This window comes from Protopterus annectens, chromosome 4.part0, assembly GCF_019279795.1.
Source record: "Protopterus annectens isolate FY-2018-M chromosome 4.part0, PAN1.0, whole genome shotgun sequence".
Classification (NCBI taxonomy): domain Eukaryota; kingdom Metazoa; phylum Chordata; order Ceratodontiformes; family Protopteridae; genus Protopterus; species Protopterus annectens.
In genome coordinates this window covers 1,915,859,050-1,915,885,813 of record NC_056733.1, presented here as the reverse complement: position 1 = coordinate 1,915,885,813, position 26,764 = coordinate 1,915,859,050, and the positions used below count along the sequence as shown (strand labels likewise).

Sequence of the window (26,764 nt, the reverse complement as noted above, 5' to 3'; positions counted from 1 at the left end):
CATCTTCACATCAATCAAAAAGAGATGCTAGCTATTCAGAATGCCCTGACAGCTTTCAAGGATCTACTTCATCCAGGACAGCTACTGATAAGGACGGACAGTACATGTGGTACATAAAGAAGCATGGAGCACAATTCCTGCCAGGAAAAACAAATACTCTGGCAGACGAACTAAGCAGAAATCTCATGGATCCCACGAGTGGAAACTGGATCCACAAGTCTTCAGCATGATAACAAGGAAATGCTGATGCCTAGACATAGATCTATTTGCCTCCCCTCACAGCTGCCAATTGCAGAGATTTTGCACAAGGATTTATCACAAACAAGCATGGAGAGTGGACGCCCTGTCCTTCAGCTGGAAAAATCTAACAGTGTATGCCTTTCCTCCACTGCCTCTCCTTCCCAGGGTACTCCTAAAGGTCAGACAAGAGAAGCCAAAAATTATACTGATTGCACCAGACTGGCCACGCCAGCACTGGTACCCAAACCTAAAGAGCTTGTCTCAAGGTCCAGCATGGATATTGCCTCAAACTTCTCACTTGCTGACCCAACAAAACAATCCGATCCTGCACAGCCAACTCAGAACCTTAAATCTGGCAGCATGGCGGATAATGTAGCCATTCAGAACACTCCTCTTTCAAAAGCTGTTATGGATGTTATCTTGGAGGCCAGGAGGCGCAGTACCAGAAAATCTTATGCAGAAAAATGGAAGAGATTCTGTGCTTGGAACCAGGAACAAGGCATGGACATGTATGTACCAAATATCCCTCAGATTTTGCAATACCTAACTGAGATGCTGAACAAAGGCCTTTCCTTTTCATCAATTAAGATTCATGCCTCTGCCATTTCAGCCCATTACAATACGGAACCACCTATCTTTTCTCATCCTTTAATAAGACAGTACCTCAGAGGGGCCAAAAACATCAGGCCTGCAAGGAGAGCACCAATTCCGGCATGGGACCTCAATTATGACTTGGAAAATCTCACACTACCTCCTTTTGAACCAGCCTCAACAGCTGATATAAAATTCTTATCCTGGAAAACAGCTCTGCTCCTAGCAGTAACCTCTGCAAGACGAGTCTCGGAGTTACAAGCACTCATGGCTGTGGAACCTTTTATCATTTTTCATCCAGACCGGGTTTCTCTGAGGAGAAACCCAACATTTATGCCTAAGGTGGTGTCCAGTGTGGCCCTCAACCAAACCATTCACTTGCCTACCTTTTATCCAAACCCACAGAACAAGGGTGAGAAAATTATGCATTCTTTGGACATACACAGGCAGCTATGCTTATACTTGGACAGAACTAAAGCTTTCAGAAAGACTGAGCAACTTTTAGTGTCATATGCTGCAGTATCACAAGGAAAGGCTATCTCAAAACAGACCATTTCTAAATGGATAGGCCATTGCATCCATTTCTGCTATTCTCAGAATGGCAAATCAGTGCCTAAGGACATTAGGCCTCATTCTACCAGAGCAGCAGCCTTCCTCAGTGGAGTACCAACCAAAGACATCTTAGAGGCTGCAACTTGGAGTTCAGTGCACACTTTTACAAAGCACTACCACTTACCTCTTTACTCTAAATCCAGAGCAGGCTTTGCCACTGCAGTTCTGCAGGGCCTCATAGCCTCTCCTAATCCTATTTAGCTCAGCCACCCATCCTCAGGTTTGGGATTCAACCCAAGAATAATGACTGCAACCAGTGAAACACAATGAACATAGTACAGTTGTGTACCTACCATAATTGTGTACCTACCATAAATGTAGATGTTCGAGTGTATTCACTGTTGCAGTCCAGGTTACCCTCCCACCGTCCCCCTTTCTTTTGCTGGGGTTTATCTGTACTTCTCTATTCTATACAACCTATGTGGTGTATTTGCTTGTAGATGAAGGAAATGTTTCTTTATTGCATGTATGTTTATTGGGATAATATATTTAGCCTACCCTTTTGGGGGTACCTGACATCTGGGGCAAGAAAAACTGAAGAAAATGGCATTGGCTGCATCTTTTATACCCCTGGTGCACTGACGTCAGGGAAGAGGCAACAGCAACCGACGCCAGACCAGGACTTTGGAATTCAGGTGACTGCGGGTAGTCTGCCAGCAGGATAACCCAAGAGTAATGACTGCAACAGTGAATACACTCGAACATCTACATTTATGATAGGTACACAACTGTTCTTTTCTTTGGTGGCAGAGACATGTCACCAAAAAAAGGGACAGTCATTCACTCTACCCCCTGCCACCCAAACCCTGACTACAGATGCATCTGACTATGCCCACCTGGCAGGGAGAAGCATTCAGGGCAAATGGAGCCCAAACCAAATGCATCTGCATATCAACCAGAAAGAGATGCTAGCAGTTCAGAATGCTCTGACAGCCTTCAAGGACTTACTTCATCCAGGACAACTACTGATAAAGATGGACAACACCACAGTTATATGTGGTACATCAACAAACAGGGGGGGTACACATTCCTACCCCCTTTGCAGACTAGCCATGGCTTTGTGGAACACAGCCTTGACTTACCAAATACATCTTCAAGCTCAATTCCTGCCAGGAAAGCAAAATATTCTGGCAGACGACCTAAGCAGAAATCATATGGACCCGCACGAATGGAAACTGGATCCACAAATCTTCAGCATGTTAACACAGAAATGGGGGAGCCCAGACATAGATCTATTTGCTTCTCCCCAAAATTATCAGTTGGACAAATTCTGCACAAGAACTCATCACAAAAAAGCATGGAAAGTGGATGCTCTATCCTTCAGTTGGAAAAACCTATCAGTCTATGCCTTTCCCCCTCTGCCTCTACCCTCCAAGGTCTTACTAAAAGTCAGTCAGGAAAAAACAAAAATGATCCTAATTGCTCTGGACTGGCCCCGCCAGCACGTGTACCCGCTTCTAAGGAATATGTCTCACCTTCCTCCATAGTACTTGCCTCAAATACCTTATCTACTGTCAGCAGAACTATCTAATTCTGCACACTCAGCTCCAAACTCTGAATCTTGCAGCATGGCTAATCAACTAATTATTCAAACAACACCTCTCAGTAAATCTGTGATGGATGTCATTTTGGAAGCCAGAAGGCCTAGTACTAGAAAATCTTATGCTGATAAATGGAAGAGATTCTGTGCTTGAAATCAAGCACAAGAAATAAGCACAGCAAAGCCCAATATTCCTCAGATTTTACAATATTTGACTGAGATGCTTGACAAGGACCTATCTTTTTCTTCAATAAAAATCCATGCCTCTGCCATCTCGGCTCATTACAACACAGAGCCTCCCCTCTTCTCTCATCCTCTGCATAAACAGCATCTTAGAGGGGCCAAAAATGTAAGGCCTCCCAGAAGAGCACCAACTCCTGCATGGGACCTCAGTTTTGTGCTGGAAAAACTCACCCTGCCTCCTTTTGAACCAGCAGCTACTGCGGATATAAAATTTCTATCTTGGAAAACAGCTTTTCTTTTGGCAGTCACTTCAGCAAGAAGGGTTTCAGAACTACAGGTTCTCATGGCAGTGGAGCCTTTTATTATATTTTACCCGGACAGGGTGTCCCTCAGGATCAATCCTTCTTTTATGCCTAAGGTGGTATCCAGTGTGGCTCTTAACCAGACCATTCATCTGCCAACTTTTTACCCAAATCCGCAGCACAAGGGGGAGCGGATTCTGCATTCATTGGATGTACACAGACAAGTAAGATTCTACGTAAATAGGACCAAATCTCTAAGAAAGTCTGAGCAACTGCTGGTAGCATTTGCTGCAGGGTCAGAGGGGAAGGCTATATCAAAGCAGACAATTTCTAAATGGATAAGCCACTGCATTCGTTTCTGCTGTTTGCACCATGGTAAACCTGTGCCCAAGGGGATCAGATCACATCCCACCAGGGCTGCCTCTACTTCAGCAGCTTTTCTCTGAGAGGTTCCAACCAAAGACATTCTAGAAGCTGCTACTTGGAGCTCTGTTCATACCTTCACAAAGCATTATCATTTACCTCTCTTCTCCAAATCCAGGGCAGGCTTTGCCACTCCAGTTCTTCAGGGCCTTATAGCCACTCCTAATGCTGTTTAGTTCCATCCTCCCATCCATAGCTTTGGGATTCTGCCCAAATGTAATGACTACAACAGTGAAACAAGAAGAACATAGTACAGTTGTGTACACGTACCATAAATATAGATGTTCGAGTGTATTCACTGTTGCAGTCTGGTTTACCCACCTGCCATCCCCCTTTCTATACCTTTTCTTTCCTTCACTATACTCAAAATCCTTTGTGGTGTATTTGCTTTTAGTTGGAGGTAAAGTTTGTTTCTAAAAGTGCATTTATATATTTACTGTTTACTTATATATATATATATATATATATATATATATATATATATATATTTTTTTTTTTTTGCTCCCCATTTGGAGGGCACCTGACATCTGGGGCAAGAAAAACTGAATAAAATGGTGTCGGCTGCATGTTTTATACCCCTGACGGCCTGATGTCATGGAAGAGGAGACAGCAACCGACGCAGGACCCAAGACTTTGTTATTCAGGCCGACTGAGGGCAACCTGCCAGCAGATTACCAAATGTAATGACTGCAACGGTGAATACACTTGAACATCTACATTTATGGTAGGTGTACACAACTGTACTTTCTTTGATGTTCTATGTCAGATATACATAGATGTATGTGAACTTGGTAAACTAGTTATGATTTGCTTATATTGGACACTGAGAGGTAAAAGAGATAATGTAATGCCACAAATGTGCTGCTGTCATAGAAGATAGAAGGTAAACCGATGTTAAACTATGCTGGAATGCAACAACATGAATGCAGAAAGTGTTTCTGGCCAACTAAGCCTGGTCAATGAACAGTGCAATGCTATTTTGCAACAGAGTGAGAATGATTTGTATCAAAACATTTCTGACAGATACAAGTGGGTGTTTTGTAGTCAAGTGTTACAGCTGTGCATATTGAAAGTTTGTTTGATAGTGATGACCCTGGTTCTAAATGTTATGGGAGAGCTGGAATAAATAGTTCTGAATAGCATAACTTAGAGTTTCAGTTTAAGAAACAAGAAGTTGTAGAAGTGGTAGTGGAGAGCATTTGAGGAAATCTGGTTATGCAGCAAAGAGCTAACCAGAAGCAAGAGAAAGTAAATGAGAAATTCTCCCAACATTATATAACTTTGTAAGAAGAAGTCAGGGCATTAACTGGGAGAGCAGATATGCTAAGACAGCTGGGGTGCTATGAAATGTATTCTGAAAATGAAAATAAAATGACAGAAGTTTTTAAAAAGTTGTTGGGGAAACCTTGACCAGCAAAATAGATGTAATATAATAAAGTAGTCAAAGAAATTGATGATTAGCTTAAAGCATTCTCTGAACTTTTTGTACAAATTGAGACAGTGAAACATGCCTGAAAGTACTGAATCAATTGACATCACAAGCCACAAAGAAGAGCCTATTTTTAAGGAGTTATAAAAACAGTTTATAACTTGAAAAACAAAATCAAAGTGACCTCATACTGAAACTCGTAAGGCAGAAGAGAAGTCAGTTTCAGATTCAGGCTAACTTTGTGCATTTACAGAGTGCTGCAGACAGTGGATGAAGCTCTGTTTGATTAAAAAATAAGTGTCAGTACATAGAAGTTGCGAGTGAATTACTAAAGCCTCAAATATAAAAGTCTGACGGCAAAGTCATAAACCGTATACAAACTCATGCTCAAGTATTGATAGAGAGATCAGTGGTGCATGTGCCTGCATTCAAGAAGAACCAGAGAATTGATTGTGGATAAATCTGAGAGTCACAAGTCAACTTGACCTCAACTGGTGAGCAAAGACTGTGGATTATAAGAAATTTTTCTTTTGAGAGACTTTATATGGATTGGAACTGTACGTAACCTGCCATGGTGTAAAGCAGAAGCATGCTTATTTTTCATTTTAAGTTAAAATGTTATCTTTATTTTGGACTTCACAGTACTTTAACTAAAGTAACATCTTCATTGTATTTCAAGCTTTCTGTCTCTATATTCATATGCGTGTGTGTGTGTGTGTGTGTGTGTGTGTGTGTGTGTGTGTGTGTGTGTGTGTGTGTGTGTGTGTGTGTGTATATATATATGTGTGTGTGTGTGTGTGTTTATGTACGAATAAAAATGGAGGATTATGTAAACATATGCACATCAAAAGCAACAGGCAGGCCCTTGCTCATTTTCCACACACTGTATTTTATTTATTTATTTTTCCTTCCATAATCTGGATCTTGGTGACAAAAAATATGAAACAACCACAAGAACAGTTGTGGTGGTATGTATGTATATATAATGCTTACAGTCGCACATCTGTGTTTGTTGTCTGAATTGAGAACAGTGCCCATGCTTTTCATTCCCTGCCATCACGCCTTTTACATTTATGTCTCACTGCATTTATTCCATAGCGGTACAGGTTTATATCTAATATTGACTTGTCAAGAAGAAATACCTGGTCAGTTTTATGTTCCTGGTTCTTCATAGTGGTGATCCATGACAATGTTATTTTGAAACAGACTCTGAGGGGGGCAGTTGGCTGTTGTAGTCTTTTAGATCTGGTGCATGGTCTTTGCCATAGCCTGCAGTTGGTTGGTTGATCTTGGACATAGCCAGCAGTTGGTTGGTAGGCAGTTCTGTGGATAGTTAGATGTTAAATATCCAAAACAAGAGTAATTAGCATTCATATAGAACATTTGGGAATGAGATTTAATGTATCCTATTTGTACTTTATGTGCTGTTAAGTAGGGGCTAGTTTAAAGCACCTCTTCAGTTTGTATTCCTGTTAATTGCTGTGCTTTTACCATTTTTCTGTTTTTCCATAGCATTGTTTCATGTTGCCGCATTCTCTAGGAGTTATTGGAGGAAAGCCCAACAGTGCTCACTATTTTATTGGCTATGTAGGTGAGTACTGCATGCATTAATTTTTTCTCCTTTTATTACCTCATTTAATTGACACTGTTAGAAGAGATAGTAATCTTGAATCTTATGAAAGTTTACTCCCTTTTTAGTTCCTACAACATTTTAGAACAGATGGTAGCCTTGAGTCTTAGACATGTAACAACCTCTGAATCCCCCCTTTGTCACATCTTGCAAATACAGAAGTTTTTGACTGAAGTAGTTTCCCTTTTCATGACTCATTATTGATTCTGTTCGAGTGAGATCTTCTGCCAGTATCTTAAATATTCTATTTATAAGGACCTTTTATGAACTGTTCGATGTAAATTTTATCCTTTCAAGGATCTGATATTACTGTCAAACTATGGATCTGCTATGATGAAGGCTGTGCTAGTCAACTATAGTACTTATGCCTTTAGACATTGAGATCGGTATCTGAAACTTTCCCAGGCTACCAGCCCCTGTATTTTACCCGTAACTCTGCAAAAGACCTACCTTTCTAGATCTGCTTTGTAATTTGTCAAAGCAGAAGAGTGCCATTTACCTTTTAAAATGTTGTACTCTGTGAGAAAAAGAAGGCCGCCGCGGTGGTGCAGCGGTTAGCATTGGCACCTCACAGCAAGAGGCTGTGCAGTTCGATTCTTTGGCTGGAACGCCTTCTGTGCAGAGTCTGCATGTCCTCCCTGTGGTCTTGTGAACCTTAAAGACATGCAGGTAGGTGCATGCATGAGTGGGTGTGCCTTCTTTGAAGGCTGGGTGCCAGGCTGGCAACTTGACACTGTAAAAATCTACTTCCAATCATAAGCAGACTGGTGATCAGCTGTGGTGACCCCTAACTGGGAAAAACATTACTATGCTCCGTGAAAAAATATAAGTATGTTTCTGTTTTCAGCTTTTTCATTTTTACTTCCCTGTGATTTTAGGTATCAGTTCATGTCTGATAAATTAGCCTTTACCTTTTTATCAATAGTTTTTCTAAACCTAACAGCATCTCTTTAGGGCCTTGGCACTTTTATGGTCTTACCCTTCTTTTTTACAGTTGTCTGCCCTGCTGCCATCCTCTTTTTTCCTAAATTTGTTTTCTGTGTCTGGTACTTTTGTTGATGTTTGAAATGTCAAATTGGAAATTAAAGCATTTAAGATGTGTAAGTGAGGTCACAAAATACTGCTAGAGATCAAACATTCTTTGTGTGTTTATTGCTTGATTGAAGAACATTTTTTGCTGTCTGTGATACTTGTAAAGCCTTTACTTTCAGTTCTGTTAGAGACAAAAAAAAGTTGAAATTGTTTGGTTCCCAACCCCATTGCTTTATTTTGAGCACTGCTTTGGGGCTGGCTCCCTCAGCCACTGTTCTTGGTATGAGTTGTCAGACACAAAAATAAGAAACACAAGATTGGCAAAGTTAAGGAAACCTCTTCTGGTCCTTAACCTAAGAAACCTTGGATCAATGAAAGATTGACTTTTACTGCTAGACCTGCTGATGTAATCAAGTTACCTGGAAATTTTGAATCTTTGTCTGATTATGAAGTGCTTAAAAGTATGAGCTAAAGACCATTTACAGAAGGGTACTTCAGATGTTCTATTCCTCCATCTGAAATTGATTATGAAAAGTTAATGGAGACATTTTCAAGAGTCCAGCAAAGAATGTCTGTTGCTTCTTCCCTCTTTGGTGCATGGATGGCTAGAGGTACTTTTTCAGTACCTATTGTTTATGCTAGATTTCCCAGTTTTCCTCACCAGTCCACATTCTGATTCCAGTAACAAAGAGGCCAGACATAAACCACCAGTTTCTGATTTAGGCATTGACAGATTCCTTGGAGTGTGCTGCACTCTTGAATTTGCGAGGTTAACTTTTTCATTATCATTGTTGCCACATCTGTTGATGGGTGGGTAATGTTGGTGTCCCTGAGATCTTTGGTCTCAGGGTCAGGGGGGGTCAGCCTTTTGTGGATGAAAAAGACACTGATTTTGTCAGTGTTGATTATAGTCTCAAAGGGATTGGCCTTCTGGCCTTTCACACTGAGACCCTCAATGTCAACCATGGGGTCATTTGATTGGTTGGTCCTTCAAGTTGGAACCAGGCTCAGCACCAGCTAGGTTGGTGTATGTTACCAATCTTGACTGGCTTTGACCGCTGCCAGCAGGGTGATGTCCTTGGCCTTATGTGCTGCTTTGATGCTAGTGTGAAAAAATTGATACAGACTGTTCTACATACATCTCCCTTGGAGCCGTTACCCTTCACAACATCAGCCTTGATTGCAGATGCTTCTTTGTGTGGACCTGTGGACATCCTCCTTTTCCGTTAGCAGGTCAAAGGAGCTGGGAGCTTTCTGCAGAATCACTCCCAGATATATAGTCAGTTTCCAGCTTCTTCATCATCCTTGGACCCATTACGTCTTAAGACTGGTAAGAAGCATGCTTTCAAGAAGAAGCATGTGGGCTGTTTTCCAGAGATTGCCACCACAAATATAGAGGATAAAGAGAATGTAGAATCCTTCCTTTGAGATGACACCACCTTTGAGAGTGGACTTGAGATGGTGAGGCAGCTAATGGTATAGCACAAAGACCACATGATTCTGTTCAAATTATCACGCAGCAGGTTTTCAGGACCCCTCAGCGTCCTTCTTAGTTGTCCCTCCTGTGGACAAAATGGTTCACCTGGTGTTTATGGATGCATGGAAAAATACTAATGTAGTAACACGTGTCACAAGGAGATCAAAGCTGGATTGAGACTCCCAAATCTGATTCCATTTTGGTTTTTACTACCTATGAAAGGGTTCCTATCCCACAAAGCCCTGCTGTCCTAACCTAAGATAAGAAATCAAGGGCCATTGACGGATTTGAGAAGCATATTTATGCATCCTCAATATTTGCATTGAAGGTGGTAAATTATTTATCTCATCAGTTAACATTCCATTGAGAGCTGGCTGATGAAATGAGCCAGTCACTGGATGAGTTTCCTGCGTTGGCAGCTTAAACTCAAATTGAAGTCCCACTTAGCAGTCACATCATCAGTTGCAAGCATCACCATGAAACTTGAAGACACTCCTGCTGGTGATGCAGTTCAGGTGGTAGGCATCAGTGTTATTCTTTCATGCAATGCCTGGCTGCACCTGATTGATTTTGTTGAGTGCACAAAATTCAGTTGTGCTCCTTTTAAAAAGTTTGCTCTTTTTGGCCCAAACTTTGAAACTCACTTGGAAAACATGGAAACTGAAGGCAAAACCTTTATACTTTTGATGTAAAACTTCGGACTGTGCATCACATCTTTTCTAGGAAGTAACAAAGCCTTCCTCAGGCATGGTTTTGATGTGGCCATCTGCAGCAAAACAACCAGAAGTCTGGAAAGAACCAGTGTAGTCATGGTAACTTTCACAGTCATCACCAGCCTAAAGGCAGGAAAAGTTGTCAACTGTAGAAGTACAGCAGTCCTCTTTTAGAAAGACAACACCAGAAACCTAGAGACCTTGCTTGGCTGTCCAGTATTAGAAGTAGTTGGGTGTCATCTGTCCCTCCACTTTCAGCTGTGGCTAGCCATCATGCAGTACAAGTAGGCATGGACAGTAGTATCCACAAACTATGCAAACCCTTTTTGCACTCCTCTCCAGCCTCACTTTCTTCTCCCTTGCCAGATATCCTACCCCATCAAAAGAGTGCTGCAGGAGACATAGTGCTAAACTTCATAAAGAAAAAAGCCATCCAAGAGGTTGTATCAGACCAGAAAGGTTTAGCTTATTTTCTTAAGTTCTTTTTGGTACATAAAAAGTTACAAATGGTCTTGGGCCCGTAGTAGACCTGAAAAGATTAAATAAATGCATCCGTAAAGAAACTCTTCATGTGGTTATGGTACAGTCCATCTTTCTCTGCCTATCAGGAAAGTGGATTGCCAAAGAGTTCAGAAGGTTGTTGCACTTCCATATAGGAAGCAAACATTATCAAATCCAAACTCTGCCATTCAGTCTCTTCTCAGTTCTCAGGATGTTTACAAGATATATTTCCATAACTGCAACAAACCAGAGGCTGTAAGGGGTGAAGATGTTTCTTTACCTGGGTTACTGGCTTCTAGCTGCTCTGCTTTGCCTCTCAAAATTATGGATGAACTAATCTTCATAGCATATGTTCCCATGGATGGGATTTTTTTTTATTTATTTAACATTTGTTAACCAGACTAGAGCACTGATTACACATGACAAATTCCAGTATCACCCAAGAGAAGAAGAGATTAGAATACAAATGAAACAAGTATAGGTAGAAGTCCAAGTGTATTAACATAAATAGCAGGGAAATAGATCCTTCTGTTATAAAACTTGGTCTCTCAAATTATTCAGTTGGCTTTGACAGTGACTTTGTGCTGCAAACCTAACTCTGGCAGACCATTCCAAGTTCCTACTCCTGTAGTGGCAGTGGCAGTCACCACAGACATCTCTGACTAGGGTGGAGGGAGCTTTGGCAAGTGTAGACTGTCCATATTGTATAGTCACAGTTTAAAACCAGTTTGCACCTCAGTATTTTGAAGATAATGGCAGTTCTGTGCTTTCGGACCTTTCTGGTCTTCTTGCCCCAAAGTTTGATAGCCATCCATGCCAACAACATGGAACTGATTTTGTATATACACAAGTAAGAGGGAATTCACTCCCACCTTTTCTGTCACAGAATAGTGAAGGTATTGGGAATGGGCTATACCAACAAGCTACTTTTTGATTGCCAACCTCATTCCTGGGAAGTAAGTTCTGCAGGGCGCAGTTACAGTCTCTGATGATACCTCAGAAGTAGCCCTCCACCTGTCAATTGCACAGAAACTCTTCAGTCACTAGGGGAAACCATGTTGTGACTGCTGTACATTACCAATAAACAGCAGTTAAGCAACCTATTTTTGTCTTTTTTCTCAACACCTTTATTAAATTATCACATCAAACATAAGTGCACATACATTACTAGAAAATAAAGCAGACTGTATTAACATTTTTTCATTTACATACATTATACATTACATTTATGTATTTATCTTTTATTAACCGGGTTAGTCCACTGGGCAGGTAGCCCATTTTCAGTGGATACCCAAGAAGAAAAGCTCCACACAAGGATACAAATGAAAAAAAAGTTGACAATTATATGAATTTGAACATAATAAAATATATACATTCATACTGTTTGTGCAGAAAGAGTACAACAGATCAAGCAATCATGAAAATTCTAGAAAGACAAACAGCTAAGACAACAGTAGGTACAAACCTGTAGGTTAAACAATAGGTCATTTTAAAGAAAAAAACAGAGCAAGGAGAGAGGAGGAAGTATTAAATAGAGGGTTAGAGGTAAAGGGGAGGGAAATGAAGTTTAGGAGAAATCAAATGCATAAAGAGTGAGAAGGAGAGTGGGAGGTGTAGTAGTTAAGGTAGAGAAAAGATGAGAATTTGGTAAAGTAGGTCACCGGTACAGCTGAGGAACCACAGTGTTGGAATTAATAAGCATTATTATTAGATCAGGAGAGGAAAAACACTGAAAAAAAGTTAGGTAGGGTGGTGAGAGGTGTAGGAGGGAGAGTTAGCAAGGTCACTCTTCAATTCTCTTTTGAAATTAAAAAAAGTTTGGATAAAATGTATATTGGTAGGGAGGTTATTCCAAATTTGAGAAATAGAGCATTTGTAAAGTAGTCTTCCTATTGTTTTGTTAGGTTTGTAGGTATCAAGTAGCTGTTGGTCAGTGCTACGAAGAGATCATGAAGGTCTGTAAAGGGATATGAGGATAGACAGGGAGAGACAGGCTGCAGGTTTGTAAAGCAACGAGCGAGTCATCCGAGCATATTTTCGTTCTTTATTCTTTATAATAATTGTCACTCAGCCCAACTTTACATAAATAGCTCAGTTTCTGCCTTACCTGAACTTTATTCTGCATGTATTGTTCCCACAAAATACATTTGTTTCTATGTAATTTGCTCCTTCGCTTTTCTTAAATCCAACTTCCAGTTGTTTCATCTTTTTTAAATATCCAATATTTGAAATGCAGTTGATTTAGATATTGATTTACATTTTCTAGTAATTATTTTTTTTGTCGCCAATAGAATTAAACTTAATAAGGCCTTACTGTGTCTGGATAGTTTCAGATCATGTGTCCCAGCTGAAAAGAATAATTTCCATTGTTATAGCCATTTACTCCCCCAGTATTTCTAACAGGAGTCTGACAGAATACTCTGCATGGGAATTTTTAAAATATGCCAGTTCATTACACTCAAGGTTACCACTTTCTTCCTCATCAAACCTCAAGTGTTTGCTTTCTCCCTGAGAAAAAATTATTTGAAGTCTGCTCTGGCTATAAAAATACATGTGAAAGTTTCCATTCAAAAATCTTAAACCTTCTGGACTTTGTTGCATGCTTGGGAGTCCTAATATGTCCTTCCATTGTTCCCTTGTAAATTACTTTTCCATTCTATTTTCTAACATCCTCTAATTGATTCTTATAGTTTTCATTCAGTATTTTACATGCCCTACAAAATATCATTTTTTAACAGCAGCTTCTCTTCTAGATTCAGCTAAAAACTTAGGACTCCCTCCCTTTTCTTTTTGATGCAGATGGACATGGATCAGATGGATGCACATGGATGCAGATGGATGCACCCATGCAGATGGACAATAGAGGTACGACTGCTGAATCCTACACAAATGCACATTTTAAGCACTTACACGAGTGCATGGATCATGCTATCCCTAACAGAACCAAGATGCTATCCTCCAAAAAAAGGAAACCAATCTGTTGGTCCCCTGCCATAAACAAACTCTACAACAGAAGAAAGAAACTGTTGCAAAGAAGAGTAAAATCCCACGATTGGAGGAACTCCCTGGTCAACCTCAGTAAGAAGCTGAGATCCCTCATAAAATCCTCCAAAGCTAGTTATGAAAACAAAATTGCCACTGATTCTAAAGACAACCACAAAGCATTCTATAGCTATGTCAAAAATCTCAATGGCAACACTCAGATCTGCTCCGAGTTACAGCACAATGGCACTAAATATAAAGAACCAACTGATATTGCCAACATCCTGGCAGATAGGTTCAGTGCTAACTTTACCCCCCTCTCACCCCCTAAAGGGCCCATCTTTATACCGGAAGAATGCAAAGTTCCTGTAATCACGGCTGCACAGGTAAAAACTTCACTCTCCAAAGCCAAGATCACAGCATCCATGGGACCTGACAACATCCCAGGCTGCCTTCTACATGAACTACAGAATGAACTGGCACCCCACCTAAGTTCCATGTTCAATCATAGCCTCACCTCAGGCTTTGTGCCCATTGAATGACGCACCATGACAGTTATCCCACTCCACAAAGGGGGGGGGCCACAACAGACCCCGGGAACTATCGCCCCATTAGCCTGACGAGCCTAGTCTGCAAGGCCATGGAATGTATCATCATGGAACTCATAAACAAAGACATTGGAGATCTCCAAACCCTGGACCCCACACAGTTTGGGTTTGTAAAAGGCAGATCATGTCTCCTAAATCTGATAGACTTCTTTGAAGTAGTCACCAAAGCCATAGATGAGGGAAAGGTGGTTCACACAGCCTATCTAGATCTCGCCAAGGCGTTCAACACCATCACTCACTCTAGAATTATAGATAAACTCACTAAACTAGGTATAAATCCCTATGTCACAAGATGGGTTGCCAACTGGCTTACTGAAAGAACCCACACTGTGAAAGTAGCAGACTCCAAATCTGACTTCAGACCAGTGACAAGTGGAGTACCACAGGGTTCAGTCCTGGGTCCTCTCGTGTTTGGTATCTACGTCTCTGAAGTACAGGCGAACACAGAAGGTCTTTGGCTAACTAAATTCGCAGATGACTGCAAACTAGAAGCCATAACTGAAACTCCTAACAATGTGGACATCCTACAAAAGGGCCTCACTAAGACAGATGCCTGGTGTCAAAGACATGGTCTCAAGCTCAATGCCAAAAAGTACATTGTCATCCCCTTTGGTAAAAATTCTGTACCCATGAACTACCACATAGGCAGTAGTCTACTTAACACCGAAAGTGTGATAAGAGACCTTGGGACACAGGTGGACAGTAGTCTCTCCTTTGATAATCACATCACCAAAGTGGTCAGGAAATCCTTCTACATGGCACACCTCATCACAAAAGGTTTCTCATCCAGAAAAAAAGAGGTCATTGTTCCCCTCTACTCATCACTCATTAGACCCATTATAGAGTACAACGCCCCTTTTTGTATGTACCTCACAAGACATCTACAACAACTGGAAAGGCCACAAAGATACCTCACAAAGAGGATTACTGGCCTCAAACAGATGTCTTACGCAGACCGTCTCAAAAAACTCCAGCTTTACTCTGTCGCATATCGCCTACTCAGAGGCGATCTCTGCCTAACATACAAAGCTATGTCAAACCCAGAGCTGTTGGACATGCGCCACTTAAAGAAATCCCAATCCCTCCGAGCTACACGCTCTAGGGACCTAAACCTTGTCACCACAATAAACAGAACATGCTGGAGGGATAGATTCCTGTCCCAGAGACTTCCCATACTCTGGAACAGACTACCTATGTATGTCAAACAGAGGTCCTCATATGCACTCTTCAAGAAAAATCTTGATGATTGGATGGGTAATAGGAAATTCACCCCGGAGATCACTTCTGTGGTTCTGCTTGACAGGGGCACAGGAAAATAATTTTCTTGGGTGGCGAAAGCCAGGGTACATTTTTGGCTAGGCTTGTATAGGCCCTAGGGCCAGTAGCCTAGTACCTACCTATGAACCTATGATGATACTCTGATGTCAGTCCCTGGTAGGGAAGACAGTCTGTAACCTGCAATCTAAATTTCTTATTGGCCTTATCCTACTGTATTACCTTTCTCTCTAGTTATTTGCTCCCAGTAACTTGGTTTCTTTGCCAGTATTCTCCAGTAAAGTCTAGCCAGTTCTTATCTATTTTATGTACACCTGCTTGCTGTCAACTCTATTGCCAAAATCTCCTTTCTGATTTCCATGTTGTCTTAGTTCTCATAATACTTTCTGCAACTTTATGAATGTAATAATCTTTATGGTTGATACTGTCCTGCCTAATGATCTGCATCCAAAATCTCCTCCCTTCTTATTTCTGAACCCCCTTACCTTGTTTCATCATCACCTCGTTCCACTTTGAGTTGTAATCTTCTGCTCATATTATGTGTATGAGCCTTAACTGAGTAACTCTAAGTTATCACTTCAAATCAGATAATGCTAAACCACCTTGTTTTGTTAGGAGGATCAACTTATCCCACTTAACTTTCTCCCTCTTCCTCTCCCAGATAAATTACTTCAGCTCTATTAATTATTGTCCAAAACCTCTACTCTGGTTAACATATGTCTGACCTGTGTATAAAATTAAAGTGATTAAAACCTTTTTACTGCTTGTACCTTACTATCCATATCCATAAACAAGAGCTTTCAGTTTTTCAGTTCTGTAATTTAGTCTCTTCCCACATATCCTTAGCTGTCATAAGAAAAGCCTTTTAGCAGCCTCCTTTTTCTGATACCTTCTCTGAGGTACCATCCCTGGGATGCTGTTTTCCAGAAGTTATATCAAGGACTCCTTTATAATTTTACATTTCCCATATTTTTCCAAAGAACAATCTTCCATCCGATCTGTCCTCTTTGCATACTCTTCCACTATTTAAAAAACAACTTTTAATACATCTTAACAAATTCTGGCTTTGCTCTTGTACCAACCCAGACTAGCCTGTTGGCATCCTTAACTCTATCATAAACTTTTCTTATCCACTTGGATGTTATCTTCTACTTCAACTGAGATATTACCCCTATATATTGTAAATATTACATAACTCTTTTTAGCATAAAAAATAAATAAATAAATAAATAAATAAATAAATAAAAGTTTGTGTATTATCTACCGTGGTTCAAAACTACCTTTTATATACTTTATGATCTCATACCTTATTATATTGTTTTGCTAGGATTGTTCTGATAAGTTAAAATCTATAATATTTGTATGTTCTTTTTTTTACATTTTTACCTTTGTATAATTACACTTGTACTATGTCTTCTTATGTATTTCCAATATTGTTTTTAACCTCAGGAGCTTTTCTCCCCGGGCCTCCACTGAAAATGGACATTAATCCAGCTGGACTAGCCCAGTCAACAAATGTAAAATAAAATAAAATAAAATAAAATAAATAAACATACAGTAAGACAGGTAGAACAAGTCCAAAGTCATTCTCATATCCCAAGTTTAGCTTTGACAAGTTTGATTTTAACTGCTTAGGCCTTACCTTCTGGAGGACCCTCTACATTTAAGGCCCTTTAAATACTTTCTGACCTATACTTCCATAAAGAAGCATCTGGATCTTCACTGTGTTTTACTACCTACCTACCTTGTTTCTCTAGTTCCATTAATGGCTGAGACCTCTTCATATCCTGTCAGGGTAATTCAGAAACTCACCTTTGCCCAGAGTCCCAATAGTAGCAAAACGTACATGCATGAGTAGATACTTTCTATATACTGATTACTTTTAAAGGTTTGGATCCCTTCATAGCTCTAATTCTGTTGCATAGACAGTCTCTCACTTAGATTTTTTTTATATAGACTTCATGTACTGTCTTGCTACTCTTTCTAATTTTCCTAGGCTTCTAACATATTGTCATCTTTAAAAGTATGTAAAGCCTTTTCAGAAATATTTTCTTAACCAGGGATCTTCTCAAGTATCGTCTCTATCTATGAGATTTGTATTTTATCGTAGGGAAAAAATACTCTTCTTCCCTTTGAACTATGTGCAACTATACTGACAAACATTTTTTTCTTAGAAAATTATTTCTGGTGATCATTGCTTCTACTTTGAGTTTCTGAACTGCAGCTGTTGTTTGTTAATCATTCATACCTAGATTTGCATAATTATAGTGTAAATGTGAATTAATTCATCATTTGTACTAAACATACCTCAACATATTTTCTAAAGAATTAAGGAGAAAAGTCAAAATTAATGGAGGGGGAGGTCCAAAATCATACTCTAATTCACTTAGAAAGTAATATAACAGATTTTGCATTATCTAAAGAATAAGAAATATAAAATTCTAATGTCTGTCATTGCTGGTTGACTGTAATCCTTAGTGATTTACCAGAAAATAAAATATTATGAGGGAGAGGTCACAAACTGGCAAAATCATCGACAGATGAGGCTTTGCCGAAGGTGGCCACTGAAACAAACTTTAGTCAGTTTGTCAGCCTACCTGTATTCCTTCCTGGCTTTTCTAAAATAGGGGAATATTTGCTGCATTGCATTGATGGCGACAAGAAGTTTTTGGACAAAACCAAATCTGTAAGGAATGACTGTCAAGTTTTTGGCTTCATCTCTAAACAAGAAGCTGTTTTTTAATAAGTTTCTAGAATTACTTTATTCACATGGCTGACTGATTATTTTTCATAGTAGAATTTGATGTAAACTAAAATTGTAGCTGCAGTGCTTAAGGTTCATTTAACCAAGAGTAGTGGTTATACCTCAAGCTTTTTAAAAAATGCATCCTTATGTGGTATTTGTGCAGCAGGTACATGGGCTTTTTGTAAGACTGTATAAGCCAGATCTGATCTCTACATATAGCTCTTTGAGGCTGCAGTAATTGATGGTATGTTCCCTTGAAGGTGATCACCCAGGAAGTTAAATGAAAGCTATGTACTCACTGTGACGATAGATTCTTTCATCCCCAGTCTGTCTGATATGTCATGTAAAACTTTGAGCCCCTGTTTGATTCGATCCAGACAGTTTAGTGCTCCAGCCTTGACCCCTTCCGAACATTTTACCCGCAATGCCCTGCTCCTCACTGACTAGCTCAAATCCAGTTTGACACCTTAAACCTAAGTGCATTTGTATTGTCTTTGATTCAGGAAAAACATCCTTCATATCGTACAAGTTAGCAATGGGGAAGAAGAGCGGGTTGTATTGGACAGGCTGGGATGAAAGGATCCATCAATATAGTGAGTACATAACTTTCATATCCTATTCATCCAATCCATCTGATCTGACATATGGGTCAGACTCTCCAGCTGTGTGATTTCTGGGTGACCTCAAGACAGAAGCCTTTCCAGATGGAAGCACTGAAGGAAGCCTGGCTCTAGAAATACAGTCCAACTTGTAGTGCTCCACAGAGGCATGAGTTGAAGACCAAGTAGCAGCTCAGCTAATATCATTCAAGGATGGAGACCTGAAAAAGGCTGGAGAAATTGACATGGCTCTAGTGGGATGTGCTTGGGCTTGTATGGCAAGGATTTATTTTGAGAAGTTTATAAAGGAAATACAGTCAGATAACTGTCTAGACAAGAAAGCCTTGGATACTTTCTTGCCCAGTTTTTTTTTTTTTTTTTTTTTTTTTTTTTTTTTATGAGAAGGATATAAATAGTTATTAATCTTTCCTGAAGGATGCTGTCCTGTGACAATAGAAATTAAGCTGCTTGTGCACATCCAATGTATGTAAAATATATTCTGCTTTGTTTTTGTACCTCAGGAAAGCACTGGAAGATGTATGGGCTATAAAAAAAAGCCACTTTTGGAAGAAAGGAGGGGTTGATTCTCATATTAACCCTGTCCTTGTGAAATACAATTTAAGGAGAAACAGTGGATAAGGCAGGCAATTCAGAAATCCTCTTAGCTGAAGTGACAGTCACCAAAAGATAATTATGCAAAATGTCCATTTCAAATGGAGGTTTGGACAATGCTTCCAACAGAAAGTTTAAGCTCCATGGAAGAACGAGATCCTTTATGGGGGCTGCAACTGGAAGGTACCATTTTAGAAAGGCTTTACTTAAATTATCAGAAGCCAGAGAAGAGCCCTGAAAGTATATGTGAAAGGAAGAAATAGCTGCCAGCTGCACTATGATAGAGGAAAAACTAGATCCAAAAGAAAACCTGGACGATAAAAAATGTAATAAGTCTTACACTGGTAATGAAAATGGTTCTGCCTTGTGAAATTGTGCCCATATGGCAAATCTTTTACATTTGATGTGATGCACCTTATTCGTGGAAGATTTCTGGGAGAGTGTAAAGATGTGGATTGTATCAGCAGGAAGGGGAAGCATCCTGTGCTACCACTGGATCTGGAGAAATCATGAGTTTAGTTTCAGACTTGAAATGTGTGGGTGAGGCTCCCTGGATGGGTGGGTTATGAGATCCAGCAGTGGATTGAGGAATCAAGGGTGTTCCTTTGGGTAAGTTTTTGGAGGGAAAAACAAATGTGTGGGCCAACATGGGCAATGAGAATGACTGTGGCCTTGCACTGAACGAACATCTGTATAAACTTGGTCATGAGTGATATGAGTGATATGCATGAAGTAGTCCTGGAGGCCACAAATTGGACAGTGTGTGTCCCTGAGGTTCTGTCCCTGATAAGGGAGAATGGCAAAATTTTTGCTGCACTTGATATTCTGTGGGGTGACAAATAGATTACAACATGGTTTTCCCCTGTGATTGAATAACTCCTCCATGATTGCTGGATTCATGCACCACTCATGAAGCACAAGGAGGTTCCTGCTAAGCTTGTCCGCAAGATCATTCAACCTTCCAGGGATGTGTGTTGCAGTCAGAAATTGGCGAGAGGTCATCATCCATTATCACACCCTCATGGCCTCAAGACAGAGCAGGTAGGACCTGGTTCTCCTTGCTTGTTTATGTATCATACTACTGTCATCAATATGTTTAGCACTCCCATAGGAAGACAATCCTGTAGTTCCCACAACACAAGGAGAACCGCCCTCATCTCTAGGACATTTATGTGAAGATGAGCCTCTGAGTCAACCAAAAACCTTAGACAATTCTCCCTTTGTAATGACCCCACCCACCCACCTACCTGAAAGAGGATACATCCATGGTTACAGTCTCTAGTGGAGAAGGGACTTGGAAAGGCCTTCTTGCAGCTATCAGAGAAGGATGAAGCCACCAGTGTAGATCAGTTCTGCAAGATTGAGTTATGCTGAAAGGTTGAGACAGGGGTTTGTACTTCTGAGACCACTAAGACTGGAGTAGGATTCTTGTATGATAATGAGCAAATTGCACCATCAGAATCAGTGGTGCCATGAGCCCCAAAAACTCTCAATATCAACCACTTCAGAGGATGCTCAGACTTCAGTAGATTTTATACTGTAGCTTTCAAAGAGGCAATTCTGTTCTGTGGAAGAGAGACTACAGTTATGTCTGTGTCGAAATAGCATAGAAAGACTAGACATTGAATAGGACTTAGATTTAGACACAGGTGAAGCAGATGATCCTTTGTTTGAAAAAGAGACTCATTAGGTTCATAGGTTCATAGGTTCATACTAGGCTATCTGCCCTAGGGCATTTATAAGCCTAGCCAGAGTGTGTATGGCTTTCGCCACCCATTTTAAATTAATTTTGCTATGCCGTTTTTCGAGGTTAGTATACTGTGCCTCTGTCTAACAGTGACACAGAAGTGAAACCCGGGGTAAACCTACGATCTCCCATCCACTCATCAAGATTCCTCTTGAAGAGAGTCAATGAGGGACTCTGCCTAACCTGGACTAGGATTTTATTCCAGCGTGAAGGGAGCCTCTGGGTTATGAATCTGTCCCTCCAGCATGTCCTATTTATTTCAGTGCTGAGGTTAAAGTCCCTCGAGCACGTAGCTCGATGGGATTTGGATTTTCTGAGGTGCAGCATGTCCATTAATTCCGGGCTGGACATGGCTTTATACGTCAGGCACAGATCGCCTCTGAGCAGGCGGTATGCCACTGAATAGAGCTGGAGTTTCTTTAACCGGGCAGCATATGGCATCTATTTGAGCCCCTTGATCCTCTTGGTGAGGTACTTTTGGGGTCTTTCCAGTTGCTGCAGGTGTCTGGTAAGGTACATCCCAAAAGGGGCTTTGTACTCAATTATGGGCCTGATGAGGGATGAGTAAAGAGGCACAATGACCTCCCCTGATCTAGATGTGAATCCCTTCATGATTAGGTGAGCTATATAAAATGTTTTTCTAATCACTTTGGCCACGTGGTTGTCAAATGAGAGATTGCTATCAACTTGGGTCCCCAAGTCCCTAATTACTTCTTCTGTACTTAATGGATTACCACCTATGTGGTAATTTGTGGGCACTTTGTTTTTGCCAAAGGGGATGACTATACACTTTTTGGCGTTTAGCTTGAGGCCATGGCTCTGGCACCAGTTGTCTGTTTCTGTGAGGCCCTTTTGGAGGATGCTTGTGTCGGCTGGAGAGTCTATTATGGCACCCAGTTTGCAGTCATCTGCGAACTTGGTCAGCCACAGTCCTTCCATGTTGGCCTGTACCTCCGAGAAATATATACCGAACAAGAGAGGTCCCAAGACTGAGCCTGTGGGATGCCACTTGTAACTGGTTTGGAGTGTGACATGGCTCCAGCTATTCTAACCATGTGGGTTCTGTCCTTGAGCCAGTTTGCAACCCATCTAGTGACATAGGGGTTTATATTTAAGCTGGTGAGCTTATCTATAATGCCCAAGTGGGGTATTGTATCGAAGGCTTTTGCGAGGTCCAGGTAGGCTGTGTGGACCACCTTCCCCTTGTCAATGGCCTTGGTGACTGTTTCAAAGAAATCAACCAGGTTTAAGAGGCAGGATCTGCCCTTAACAAAGCCGAACTGGGTAGGATCCAGTGTCTGTAGGTCCCCAATATCTTTATTTATAAGGTCCATGATGATCCTTTCCATAGCTTTGCAGACCAAGCTAGTGAGACTTATGGGGCGATAGTTTCCAGGATCCATTGAGGCACCACCTTTGTGGAGAGGGACCACTGTTGCTGTACGCCACTCTTTGGGTACATATCCTGTAGTAAGGCTGAGATTGAACAGTAGTTTTAGGTTTGGGTTTAGCTCTTCTTGGAGTTCATGTAGGACGCAGCCCGGGACACCGTCTGGTCCCATTGATACTGTGTTTCTTGCTTTGGAGAGGGCAGCTCTTACCTGAGCATCTGAGATGTCAGGGGGGCAGCACTCTGCTGGGATAGATATTAGCCCTTTTGGTGGGGAGGGGGGGAGAAGTTTGTGCTGAACCTGTCAGCTAGGATGTTGGCAGTGTCTGTGGGTTCGGTGTATTTTTTGTCATTTTGGACTAATTCTGAGCATATCTGGGAATTCCCACCCAGGTTCCTAACATAACTAAAGAAAGCCTTGTGATTATCCTTAGTGTCCTGTGCAGTTTTTCTCTCGAAGCTGGCCTTAGACGATTTTATGAGTGCTCGTAGTTCTTTGCTAATACTGATCAGAGATGCCTTCCCTTTTTGGGATTTTGCTCTGTCATGTAGTAGCTTCCTCCTTCTATTGTATAGTTTGTTTATGGCTGGGGTCGACCAGACAGGACGTCTGCCTTTGGAGGATTGGGTCTTGGTTTTATTTGGGATTGCATGATCCATGCATTGCTGAAGGTGTTCATAGAATGCATTTATAAAGGATTTTGTGGTCTGGGCCATATTATCCACAGGCCCGGGGGCTTTGAAGGATTCCACCTCGGTTTTGAGGAGTGTGAAATTTGCTTTAGAGAAGTTTTTCACTGTGGTTTTCTGGGCATGGGGTGGGGTCGGGATGTGAATATCCAGTGAGATTAGTTTATGGTCTGATCTTACCAGTGAGGGATACACTTCTGGTCTGGAGCATAGAGTCCGCATGTTGGTGATGATCAGGTCCAGTATGTTTTCCCCTCTTGTGGGAGTGCTAACAAGTTGTTCCATAGCATTTGAGTTTATAAATTCTAGGAACCTTTGGGCTAGGGTGTTGGAGCTAGAGTAATGCTCCCAGTCTATGGTTGGGTAGTTGAAGTCATCCAATATAATGGTGTTTGGAGAGACCTTCATATTTTCCAGTGTTCTCAGGAAGGCCGAGTGGGATTCCTGGGTTTGGGAGGGTGGTCTTTAGCAGGCTATAAACTGGAAGGCAGTTTTACCCACTGTTAGTTGCACATGGATAGTCTCTGATGCTTCGTGCTGTGCCACCAACCTGGAGGTGTGGGTATCTTTGACGAATATTGATACTCCCCCTCCTTTTGTGGTTCGGTCCAAGTTTTGGGGCCGAAAAGCATGGTATGAGGTATAACCTGGTAGTGCTGGGGTGCTCTTGAGAGCCTTGAAGCAGGTTTCTGTTACTGCACAGCTATCGATGTTCTCCATGCTAAGAAGAGTTTCAAGTGCGTGCATCTTGAGGTTTAGACTTCTGGCATTGAGTAGCATTACTCTTAGTTTCTTATCCCTTGTGATACCAATGGAGGTGGGTTTGTCTTTTGAGCCTTGCCTAAGAAAGGCACTATGGGGGTAGCAAGAGCCTTTGCCAATATCCGAAAGCCCAGGGGTGACAGGTGCAAGCCGTCCCTAGCGAAGCATTGTGGCTTGTCGAGCATGTCATCCCAGGCTGACAGGCATTGGATCCCCTCTGAATGACACCAGTACTTAAGCCAATTGTTGAAATTGATAATCTTGTCTTCATACTGTGGCATCATTCTTGGTGAGGGTAAGATGCTACTCAAGGTCAGGGTCATACCGGCCTGGGCTACATGCTCAGAGAGCTCCTCTATGTCTCTTTTCATGTAGTCCAGGGAGGTACGTCTCAGGTCATTCACACCAGCATGGACAATGACTGAGTCATATTTGTACTTGCCTTGGAGTGACCTGAGTGCTTGTGTTATGTGGCTGATCCTAGCGCCCGATAGGCAGCTCACCGTGACCTTCTCCTTGTTCAGCCTGGTGAGCGGGACATCAGTGTGCCTGATGATAGTCACTTATTACAAGTGTATCAGGTCTATTGTTTAGCCCTAAGGGCTGTGACTGTTCGGCACACTGGCTTTGTGAGCTATATGTTGCACGTGTTTTGTTTTGGGGTAGCGGTTGCTTGGGTGTCTGCTTTGCAGGTCTATGCTGCTTAAGCAGATTTTTATTTAGAGCCTCCAAGTATGTTTTTGTGTGTTTATGTGTTTGGTTTGCTGTCGTGGTAGGTCTATGTGAGACTGGAATTGTAGTGAGTGTGGTTTCCTTCTCCTCCTGACTGGTTACGCCAGTACTGAGTTGAGAGAGCTTAGCCTCCAGTTTGGCTATATGGTTGCATCTCTCACGTGTTGGAATTTGTTGGGAGGAGGAGAGGGTTGTCTGTGTACATTAGGCAGTTGTAACATTGCCTCAAGATTCCCAGGTTCACCAGCTGGACCGGAGAGGAGATTGACAACTGACCTTTGGACATGCTAGAATAGTATTGGGAATTCCTTTATAATTGAAAAAAAGGGCCATTGGGGAACAAATTACTCAAGGGGAGTTTGTGAGGGTGTAGTGCTTTTAATTTTTTAGTGCTGACTTTTATATAATTGCTTTAGTGAGCAAGTGCTAGGCTTTAGCGTAGGAATAGGGTGTTTATTATGAGAACTAGATCAGTTCCAAGGCTCAAACCCAAATAAGCGGAGCTGCTCGATGCCGCGCTATGCACAAAATCACGCAAAGCCGCGCTACAGCGGGTTTTATACAGGTGGACTTGAAGGAGCTAGAAATTGGCCCAAAACAGCCAACAGACTACCAGATTCCTGTGCTGGGAACACTCCTCCAGGGACAGATAGGCTGCTCCAAGCTCCCCACTGCCACTGGTGAACAAAGAAGCCTCCCTCTATCCAAGAAAGGAAATGGCAACACAGGCACTTTCCAAAAGTCCAGAATACAGCAAAGCCTGTATTTGGACTACTCTAGGTCAGGAAAGATGGGAAAGATTAGAGTCAGTCTTCTAGGTAAGGGAAAATTTTGATTCCCTTAAGATGTAGATGAACTGCTACTACTGCTATGCATTTAGTGAACACCTTGGGGCTGAAGTGAGCCTGAAAGACAGGGCTGTGAACTGGAAATGACGGTCTCCTAATTGAAGGAGCAGGAATTTCCTGGATGCTTCCTGCATTTTTATGTGAAGTTAAACACCCTTGAGATCTGTAAAGCATGTCCATTCATTCTTCTGAAGGCTCAGAAGAATTGACTGCACTGAGACCATTTGAAAGCAGGTCTTTTCAACATAATTGTTAGGAAACTTTGGTCTAAAATGTGCTGGAGGTCCTTCATTTCTTTGGAACCAAAAAGAAGAATGAGTAAAATCCTGACCCTGGTCTGGGTGGAACTTCCTGAATGGCTCTTTTTTTGCAATAAAGCATGAATCAATTGCAAAGCAACATTTGACTGATTTGGTTGGACATCTGGCAGTGGGGATAGGTGGGATGTGGAATCTCCAGAACTGGAATTTAATAACCTGTGGAAAAGATCCCTCTTACCCATTTGTCTCATGTGGTGGTGAGTCACAATTAAAGGTAGAGGGATATCTGCTCACTGACTGCCTCCAGAGTGGAGCAGTCAGACAAACCTTCAAGGATTCTGAGGGCGTCTCTCATAGAATGGCCCATGGTACCCTGGTTTTGCAAACCTCCCCAGCCTCTAGGCCTGTGTAACATTGAAGTGGCCTTCTGTACCTTGGCCAAGTCTGTTAGGAGTCATAATGATGCCAACTAGAGTGAACAAGGTCCTTTTTGGTCCATATTGGACTGAGGTCTCTCAATCTTAACTCCTACTGCAGAGAGGGTCTTGCTGTCTTGATCACTCTTCTGCATCCTTTCTTTCACTGTGGAATCAAACCTGGTCATTCCTTCAAAGGGGACATTTGTTAAGGGCGCTTTAAAATTGTCCATAGTCACACAAGCTCAGTCATATATGGCATCTCCTAGAAATTCCCACTGTAGCTGCCCCATTTGCTGCATTATGCAGCAGACACATTGACAGGTTGTTGATATTGGACATTGTCGACAGAGTTGATTGAAATTGCTTCTGCAACTCTGGCATAATGGAGTTCTTGAGAGTGAATAAAGCTTGTTGAGTTGGA

The 26,764-nt window shown here is 41.4% G+C and overlaps 1 protein-coding gene across 1 annotated transcript in view; it reads left to right on the top strand.

Moving 5' to 3' along the window:
- Positions 1 to 26,764, top strand: part of ATG4B (autophagy related 4B cysteine peptidase) — a 1,090,283-nt gene that overhangs the window by 680,410 nt on the left and 383,109 nt on the right. Inside the window, exon 9 of the mRNA XM_044069567.1 lies at positions 6,833 to 6,911. Coding sequence (XP_043925502.1) covers positions 6,833 to 6,911 — 79 coding nt within the window. The remainder of the gene's footprint in view (positions 1 to 6,832; positions 6,912 to 26,764) is intronic.